The following is a 10,148-nucleotide window of genomic DNA, read 5'->3' as shown; positions in this document are numbered from 1 at the left end:
ATGTTTTCAATTGGTATCTAAATAGAATTTGAAGATATTTAATTCTTATTACTTTTGATATGCAATTTTTTTTCAAACTAAAATATCAATCTAGAACTGGTTATTGTTGATATCCAATTTGTGTCCAGGTTAAAAAATTATGACGAAATACTGCATGACATTGTTATCCAACTGGTGGCCAACTTTTATCCATTTGAGATTAATTAAGCCTAACAATGTATATTTATATACTCAACATAAAACATATTCTTCATTTTAAAAATTATGAACGAAAATCAATAAAATTTGTTTAATACTGAATATAGCAACAATAAAGCATAGTACATATTATTGGCAAAAACTGAAGTAAAAAATAAACAAGATCTTAAAATCATGAAAGTCTAAGTCAATAATCTATCTTACAAGTGATCTCTTTGATCTTGGTGTAGGATAATTGGTGGTATTGAGATCATGTAATTCTGCTATGCTCTCTCCATCAATTTTGCTAGCAACAATAGTTGCTCACTCTCACTAATTGTATCATCAGCGTTCTCACTTCTTTCATACTGTCATGAGATTGTGGCGTACCTTTGACGATATTTTATATCAATGTGACTCATTATAAACTTTATTTCTAATACATTCAACAAATAAACATGTGTACATGTCACAATCACTGAAAAATTTTTGAAAATATTATTTGAAAAAAAAGTGAATTAATTATTATGACAAAATTACAATAACTTAGAAATATATATAGGATCTTATTAATGTACATCGTTAATAAATTCAACATTGAAAGAATCAAGTTGGGCAGTAATTTTTGTTTGAAAGGAGAAGAAGACAACAGAGAACTCAAAATAGAAAGAAAAATCGACGTGGATTGAAAGAGAACGTAGGTATATGAATGTGGGGTGTGGTGTGACATGTGATAAAGTTAAAAAATTCTTTGAAAGGCGTAATTGATACTTATGAACTTATTTTCTCTCATAATTTTCTGTTTCTCTCACCTAACATTATATTCCTTCTTCTGTGCACAATTCTTTTTCATAAATTACTTTTTTATAGTCAAACTATAAGAGATTTGAATAACATTTTACGATATATATTTTTATCATATTGATATGTAAAAAATTGTAATTTATTATACTTTTTGTATAATATTTAATTATCTAATTTTTAAAATAATAATATCAAATTAACATTATCTAATTCAACTTTAAAAATTAATTAAATTAATTTTTGAAAAGGACAATATGATACATAAAAATGGACGGAGAAAGCATATATATTAATTAGTGAAATACAATTTATTAATTTATAAATTAAAACTAATCTGTCAATAAATGTGACAGTAACAAAAGAACAATTATCAAGTTAGAATCCCTAAATACGTGCAAGAGATAATTATATTAGATTCTTTATTCATATCATTTAATCATAGAAATAATATTATAAAAGATTATTTAATAAAGTAAAAATAAATTAATTGATAAATAAAAAGTGATGTTTTATAATTAGTAATTAAATTGTTATAAGGTATAATATTTTAAAAGTAGATTTAAAACCCATAATATTGACCTTTAAATATATATGTTGGGTGATTTTTCCTTAAGTATTTACTTTAAAGTTACTGTCTTTTTCTTGCTTGTTGTACAAAAATATGAGCGCGATGAATGAATCTTATGTAAAAGTAAACTAGTAAAATTTAGTAGAACAGATATCAGTTGACATAATCAATTGACCATTCCAATTCAAATATGACAATATTTAACATCATAGATACTATGTCCGTCTTGTTTCTTTTATACCATTTTGAGATACATTAACTCTAAAAAAATCAGTACATTATAATGTACACACACATAGTGCTAAAATATTATAGAACGTATACAAATTATATATTCATCAAAAGAGAAACAAAAAAAAACATAGATATTTTTAAAAAACCCACTATAATGAACAAAATAGAGGGATAAAAGTATACAATAGATCTCCTAAAAGTTACTTTTAGAATAAAAAATACAATCGATTTATATCATTTTTTTTTAAAAAAAAAGGACAATATGAAATTCCTAAAATTTACTGAAGAAGATGAAAACATTATATTGCATTAAAAAAACCATTATAATGAATATGCACAGTAAAAAATGTTATAAAGCGCTAAAAATCATAGGAAAGAACACAATTATAGCTAAGCTACAAATGCATAATAGAACAAAAGAAATCCTAAAAATCATTGAAAAAGATTCAAAGCAACAAAAATGTGTTAATATTCAATGAAGAAGGAAAAAAGTTAGCACAATTGAAGGCGAAGAAAACAAGCTAAGAAGAAAAAATTTGAAATAATAACTTGTCTAGTCGATAATATAAAATATAACCAGCTTAGACCCTTTCAAATAATTTTTACATTTACAAATTAAATTAAAAAAATTAGTCTAGTACGTAAATAAAACTTATAGGCGAATGTAAGGGCATTCCCGTTATTGTAACAAAATGAAATGGCAATTTAGTGCAACGCATTCCCTTTATTTATTTCCTGTCATCTTTTTCTTATTATTAGTCTCTCAGAATTTGGCGTTAATCTCAGGCTTCACTCTCTCCTTTTCTTAGATTCCTCTTGCATAATCTTCTTTCAGGTAACAAACATCGCTATGTTTTATCATTCAAAAATTCAAATTTATATTTCATTAATTGTATAAAAACTTATGTAATAACACTTTGTGTTTTTTTTTATAAAATAATCAGTAGTTTTCTCTAAATTTGAGATAGCTTTTTTATTATTCTTATTTACAATATAGAAATCGTATTGTTAAAATCAAAATTTTCCTTTGTTTTGGTTGAATTTTTTGGGCTACATTTATCGTTTTCTGCTATTTGCATTTGATTTGAGGTTATTCAATCGCATTTTTTGTTTTATTTATGATCTGCATTTCTGTTGTTTTGTTATGATCTAAAGATCAAATCGTATTAACTTCGAATTTTGAATTTGAATCTTTGAATTTTATTTCTGGCAAATTGCTTTCTCATTCAGATCCATTTCATGATACGATGGATTTTGCAACAAATCAATACTTCCATTCCGTTTTATATGAGGATATTTCCAAGGGAATTGAGTTTAAGATGTTAAATTGAGTTATATATAATGGAAGAGAAATATTATAATGATAGTCGAAGATTTAATTTCATTGAAGAACATCATATAAGGATTGAAAGTTTCAATAGTTTAATGGATTTGAAGGTGTTCTGCATTGACAGTTTGATGATTTTGTTTCAGTGTTAAGATGGACAATCATGTCATTGTTGGGCTTTGTGGAGGCTTGTGAGCCGGCCCGACCCATTACTGAAACCCTAGGTTAACCATTTGGTTTTCCTATAAATATGATCCTTGTATTTGTAATTCTAAAAGGAGCACAAGTGAAATAAAAATCCTCCTGTTACATTCGTGGAGTAGGGAAACCGAACCACGTTAAATTCTTGTGTGTCCCGTTTGTGTTCCGTTTCTCTTTTCTCTAGATTATTTGTGTGTGTTGTGTGTTTAATTCCCAACAATTGGTATCAGAGCGAGGTTTCAACAACATTGTAACACAAACTGTGAGAAATTGTCACCTAGGGTTCTTGTGTGAAGAACTGTGTGCAGGGAGGAGTAGCCGCCGTTACCGTGTGGGTAACCTCAAGCAGCAGCCGGCTAGGAGAACCGCGCAGGGTGCGAACAGCCGTCGTCCGTGTGCTGTCCGTCGCGCCGTTCCGTTGGCCGCCGCGTCGAGGAGCCTCAGATCCAGCCGCGAGCGTCCAGATCGTGAGCATCGTCCAAATCGCCGCCCGCTGTCTGTAGACGCCGTTAAGGGAATTGCCGAAGTCCTTTGAGATGGCAGAAGATGGGAAGTTCCGAATTGAGAAGTTCGATGGTACAGATTTCAGTTGGTGGAAGATGCAGATTGAAGATTTGCTGGTTCAGAAAGATTTGGACGTAGTGTTGGGTGACAAGCAAGGAAAATTGTCTGATGCAGAGTGGGCAGTTTTGGATCGGAAAGCTATGTCAGTTATCCGACTCTCGTTGACCAAGAATGTTGCGTTCAACATTCTTAAGGAGAAGACAGCGAAAGGCATCTTGGAAGCCTTGTCTAACATGTACGAGAAGCCATCTGCAGCAAACAAAATTTTTCTGATTAGAGAGTTGGTGAACACAAAGATGAAGGAAGGCAGTTCAGTTACCGAGCACATCAACTCATTGAATTCGATCTTAGCCAGACTTTTGTCAGTTGGCATTAAGTTCGATGATGAAGTTCAAGCTTTACTACTGTTATCATCATTGCCTGACAGTTGGTCCGGAACGGTTACAGCAGTTGCCAGTTCAGTGGGACCTAATGGATTCACCTTTGAGAAGATTCGTGATCTCGTTCTTGGCGAGGATGTCAGAAGAAGGAGTTCTGGAGAATCATCAGGTGATATGCTAAACGTCGTCAGAGGCAGAGGAAATAACAGAGGTAGTGGGAGCAGGAACCGAAGAAGGAGTCAGTCAAAGGCTCGGGATGGCTCAGGTGTAACATGTTGGAACTGCAAGGAGGTGGGGCATTTCAGGAATCAATGCCAGAAAGACAAACAAGTCAACATTGCAGAAGACAGCGTCAACGAGGATTTGTTTATCTGTTGCGCGGAGAGCAATGTGGATTCCTGGGTCATGGATTCTGGTGCTTCTTTTCACGCTACCCACAGCAGTGAAGCATTGCAGAATCTGGTTATTGGAGACTTTGGAAAGGTAAGGCTTGCAGACGATAGAGCTCTTGATGTTACGGGCATGGGTGACATGGTGCTGAAGACGCCAGTCGGTTTCTGGACCTTGAAGGATGTCAGAGTTGTTCCAAGCTTGACGAAAAGTTTGATTTCTGTTAGGCAGTTGGATGAACAGGGACATCATGTGAAGTTCGGAAATGGGCAGTGGAAGGTCGTGAGGGGCAATCTTGTCATGGCTCGTGGAACAAAAAGAGGATCGTTGTATATTGTCGGATTACCGTCTGAGGGAGTGACCGTCCCAGTTCAGAAGAAAAACAAAGTCCGGTTCACAGAATCTCGTGGGCAGAAGAAGGTTGTCTTTGCAAGAAAGAAACCCAGAGCCACAGGTCAGATTCAGGATGAACGAGCAAGGAAAGGTTCAGGAAGACCAGTCAGAGGCGTTTGTGGCAGTGGGAGCACCGGCCGTGCTTCAGCCAAGGCTCCTAGAAGACAGTGGGTCAAGAGAACCAGTATTCCAGCTGTTGATACGTCTCCAGAAAATTTCTTGCTGAGTATGGAGAGTGTTTGTTCTCAGGGAGTTCTAGGATCCGGCAGTTCGTGTCTCAAGTGGGAGCCGGTAGGGACCGAGGACGAGTCAAGGGCAGTTTCAGCCGTGACTGATGTGTTGAAGCTTCGGGGAGCTTCAACGGGCCTTTCAGTTGACTGATGAGAAGGCCGCTGTAGCAGGAGAGAGTTGAAAAAGATTACTAGACATACAAGTGTTCTAAGTGGATGACAGTTGAAATTCTTCAAGCCTCCAAGTGGGAGATTGTTGGGCTTTGTGGAGGCTTGTGAGCCGGCCCGACCCATTACTGAAACCCTAGGTTAACCATTTGGTTTTCCTATAAATATGATCCTTGTATTTGTAATTCTAAAAGGAGCACAAGTGAAATAAAAATCCTCCTGTTACATTCGTGGAGTAGGGAAACCGAACCACGTTAAATTCTTGTGTGTCCCGTTTGTGTTCCGTTTCTCTTTTCTCTAGATTATTTGTGTGTGTTGTGTGTTTAATTCCCAACAGTCTAAGTAATATAGAGTAAGGATTGAGACACTTGTGAAGGAAAATATTTTCGGTGTAATTGAAGTTAGCTTTCCACTTTCTGTAACACAAAAAATCAGATAATGAATGTCATGAAAGTGTTTTCCTTTATGCAACACATACTAGTTCTGGAAATATTAAACATTCCAAAATAGACAGTTGTGATATAAATTGTGGAGGCGAGAGTACATACTATTTAATTACTTGATTTTTGACTCATATATAGATTCGTTAATATATTTTATTATATCATTTAGTGCTCTTTAACAAAGGGATCACCAACAAGAAGGAGAAATGGGGCTGTCATTCACCAAGCTTTTCAGCCGGCTTTTCGCCAAGAAAGAAATGCGAATTCTCATGGTTGGACTTGATGCAGCTGGTAAGACCACCATATTGTACAAGCTCAAGCTGGGCGAGATCGTTACTACTATTCCTACCATTGGTACGTACTTCACTTATATGCATATCTGTACTTACAAATTAACTGTTCAACTATAGTTTATAACTTTCAAAAAATGCATCTAAAGTACCTCTGATGCATATAGTATTGAAAGAATAACATTAGAAATCCATAAATGTAAGCTATGGTTGGATTTTCTTCCTCAGAAGAGAATTCTTTATGGGTGAATTATGAGTCTGCTGAAATGCTAGAATTTTAGATAAAACAATGTATTGATTTGAAGCTTAATTGAATGTTAGCATTCATTTTTTTTATTGTTTGACTGGTTACAAAGGACATTACAGAAGTTACTTTTGAATTAAAATTATACTATTATCTTTTATCATAATATGTTGCTGTATATCATAAAAAGGATATTCATGGACGTCTGATGCAATAGAGTAGGGGTATGTATATAATCCTTTTATCATCTAAAATTCTATAGGGGGCTATTCTACAGCTTGACTTTCTATATTAAAAACTAAGAAAGGGGCTTTGATATGAAAGATTAAATTACATTATGCTAATTAATCTCTATTCTCTGCCCGATCAACATTTTATAATAGAATGAGGTTGATTTTTTCGTTTTCTTTTGGGATTACATGGCAGTAGGAAATTGTTTATGCTTTTCTAAACCAATATTTTGTTTTTAAGATGAGTAAGTTTTTCGTAATTCTTAAGAAAACATTTCTATGAATGCACCAAAAGAGAGCCTTTAAAATGAACTAAAGAAAGGAAGTATGTTATGTTTTTTCTATGCGCTTGTTTTCACAACCTTGTTGGAACTGTTGCGATGAATAGATAATCAGCTCTGTTTGAAGCTTACTCTAATCTCTGTAATTGTATACTTATAATATTACTGCTTGGATGCTGTCAATAATAATTGATAATTTGTAGGTTTCAATGTGGAGACTGTTGAGTACAAGAACATCAGCTTCACTGTTTGGGATGTCGGGGGTCAGGACAAGGTATAGTTTTTTTTAGTGTAAGGAATATAAGTTAATTTAGAGTTTGTTATTTGTTTATGATAAACCGGGAGCAAGTCTTTATCTATGTTTGCTGACCTTAACTTTCCCCTTTCCTCGACTTATGTGTTTCATAGAATTAGGCCTTTGATTTAACTGTTTAAAGCACAACCACCTTATTTTTTTCAGATTCGTCCATTATGGAGGCACTATTTCCAGAACACTCAGGGTCTCATTTTCGTGGTTGATAGCAATGACAGAGATCGTGTTGTGGAGGCAAGAGATGAGTTGCATAGGATGTTAAATGAGGTAATAATTTTCACACCTTTTTTATATTGTTTTTTGTTCTCAGGAAATGAGATTCAACTTTTAAAGCTTTAAGCTGCATGGCAAAAAAAAAAAGTCTGACTATTTTAAGTGAACAGTACTGAAATCTGCATTGTATACTAATTAGCTCTTCAAGCTGATACCCGAGCCATTGAACTATTCACAAGCATTTGCAACAGTCGTTTTCATCTAGAGTGATTACAACTTGTGGTTATGAAACTGTATATATGTCTGCCAAAAGTCTCTTTCTTAAACTCCTCATGCTAAGTTAAACCATCCATATAATTTGAAATGTAGGAAGTACTTTTTTCCCTCTATCTTGTCACATAATGCTTGGTAGCAATTATTAAAACTAAAATATGAATTATTTTTCCATTTTTGTTTTGTTCTTTTTTAAAACTACAAAGCGATGACTCTTAATTTGCTGAAAATCCCTGAACATGGACTAATAATAAATCAAAACCATGGATGAGAAAAACAAAATACTTTTTATCCCTCACAATAATCTTGGATATAACTTCATTTTCAGATAAAAACAAATTGGATATAACTTAATTTTATGTAATTCAGAGTTCCTAAATGGAGCCTTGAGCATATTGGCAAATTCTGATTTGAAATGAATTTTGGCTAATGTGTGCTAATTTTTAACTTCTTTATTTTGAGTAGCCCAAATTCAAAATCTTAGTTTGGTAATTTTCTTATCTGATTTGCCATAGCCATAAGCTAAAGTAGTTTCCATTAAGAGGAGTTAATGAGTTAGATTTAAACCTTACTGTAATCCTCATTAAGGAGTATGCAAAATGTCTGATACCATACACGAATAATCTATGTTATGTTATCAATTTCTATAGCGAAGAGTTACAGTCAACAACAATGTCAATGATATCGCAGCTTGAATAAAGATAAAAGAACTGTGCTTGCAAAGTAAAAGAAAACTGTATAACTCTTGCTGTATTGACTGCACTAATTTTATTCAATTTTTTGGAGCTTTAAGTGGAGCCAAAGATGATGTTTCGGTGATTCAAAATTGTCAAACATTTTTCCTTGAACTTATGGAGTGTGTCATATCGTCCAATCATTTTGTCCCTCCGTCTTTGAAATGCTATTTAGGCTGTTATTGTTAGTAAGATGAATGTCATAATTGGAACTGTTCATCAACTTTGATCCATTGTTGAATGGGACAGTTGGTTATTTATGGTTTAACCATTAGTAGGTGAAGTACCTATAGGAGTTCAGAGAGAATAGGTCAAAGAGGAGATTTTACCATCTGCTTGTCATTTAATTAAACTAGTAGAGAGAACTGGAAATACTTCACTTTATGTTTGCACAGGTCAACGTGTCCATATATTGTTTCTTAGGAAAAGAACACATAAAAATAGTGAAGGGTGAGTAGGAGCAGGGAGCTTCTACACTGAACCACAGTACCCAAATGCTTTTTCTGCTCATAGCTCATGCTTAATATGCTCATAGTTACATTAATTATTAAATGACAAAGTGAAAGGATTTTGTTCTTAAGTTGGACTTAAACTTTGCCGACTGACCTGTGGAGTTTAATAGTCATTACTCTCTGTTCCAGGACGAGCTTCGGGATGCTGTGCTTCTTGTTTTTGCTAACAAACAAGATCTTCCCAATGCAATGAATGCTGCCGAAATAACTGATAAGCTTGGACTGCACTCTCTTAGGCAGCGTCACTGGTAGGCACACTAGCTAGCAGTTGTGAAAGCTTCCCTTCTGGATGCACTAAATTTGGTCTCGACTACTTTCAGGTACATTCAGAGCACCTGTGCAACATCTGGAGAGGGACTTTATGAGGGTCTTGATTGGCTTTCTAACAACATAGCTAACAAGGTACGAGTACACTTCTAATTGATTAAATTGGCATTAGATCTTTTCCTTTTGGTGTTCGGATAAACTTTGTGCACTCATTGTTTCTCTTGTCTTTGAATCCTCTTTTTACAGTCCTAAGGCAATGGAAGATTTCTTGCGGGTTGATACTGGATGCAGGCAGGTTTTTATCTAGTTTCTTTCCCAAGTCAATGTGGTTATGAACATTGTCTTGAAAGTCATTTTGCATCTTGTTAAAACTTAATGAAGGCTTTGTAATACAAGGGTGGGATATGTATGTAATGTTGTCTGTTTAGGTTCAAGTATATACTTCCATAAATTTGTATACAAAGATTGGTTCATTCATGACATTTTTGTTAGTCATTGATCGTGATTGTACTTCCTCTGTTTGCCCCTAATGTGAACCTTAGATTTACCTCCTAGGTTTTGAGATGATTAAAACCATGAATGTGTAGTTTCTATGTGCTTATAAGATCAATGATTTGCACTTATTTTCTTGCTTTACTTTATGCCCGGAGCTTCCATCATTTTGAGTTTCATTCCTTGGACATAATTATCTTCAGATCCTCACTCTAACAAAAGTTGGTGCCCAATTATTTACTTATTTGCCTTGGTTCTTGCTTAAACTTCCCAATCTTGCCTGTGTGCATATTTTTTTGAGGTATTTCAGTGGTTATGAGTAGTGAACAATTGACGATCTAATACGAAATCTTCTACATGAACACAAGTGATACAAAAAATGGGGGTATCAAGGGGACAAAATGAAGATAAAAAGGAGAT

At 34.1% G+C, this 10,148-nt stretch overlaps 1 protein-coding gene across 2 annotated transcripts; it reads left to right on the top strand.

Moving 5' to 3' along the window:
* Nucleotides 1–2,518: 2,518 nt before the first annotated feature.
* LOC107016263 (ADP-ribosylation factor 1) lies at nucleotides 2,519–9,749 on the top strand. 2 transcript variants are annotated; one of them, XM_015216753.2, is made up of 7 exons: nucleotides 2,519–2,618; nucleotides 6,049–6,233; nucleotides 7,128–7,198; nucleotides 7,385–7,504; nucleotides 9,099–9,217; nucleotides 9,290–9,371; nucleotides 9,483–9,749. In XM_015216753.2, the coding sequence occupies exons 2-7, from the start codon at nucleotides 6,086–6,088 to the stop codon at nucleotides 9,486–9,488; spliced, it is 546 nt and encodes a 181-aa protein (XP_015072239.1). In that variant the 5' UTR covers nucleotides 2,519–2,618; nucleotides 6,049–6,085; the 3' UTR covers nucleotides 9,489–9,749. The 2 variants fall into 2 exon arrangements, with proteins under 2 accessions (XP_015072239.1, XP_015072238.1); XM_015216752.2 differs by lacking the exon at nucleotides 9,483–9,749 and having other exon boundaries at nucleotides 9,290–9,404.
* The last annotated feature ends 399 nt before the right edge of the window (nucleotides 9,750–10,148 follow it).

The sequence above is a fragment of the Solanum pennellii genome, chromosome 4 (genome assembly GCF_001406875.1).
Source record: "Solanum pennellii chromosome 4, SPENNV200".
Lineage (NCBI taxonomy): Eukaryota > Viridiplantae > Streptophyta > Magnoliopsida > Solanales > Solanaceae > Solanum > Solanum pennellii.
This window is presented reverse-complemented; position numbering and strand designations above follow the sequence as displayed.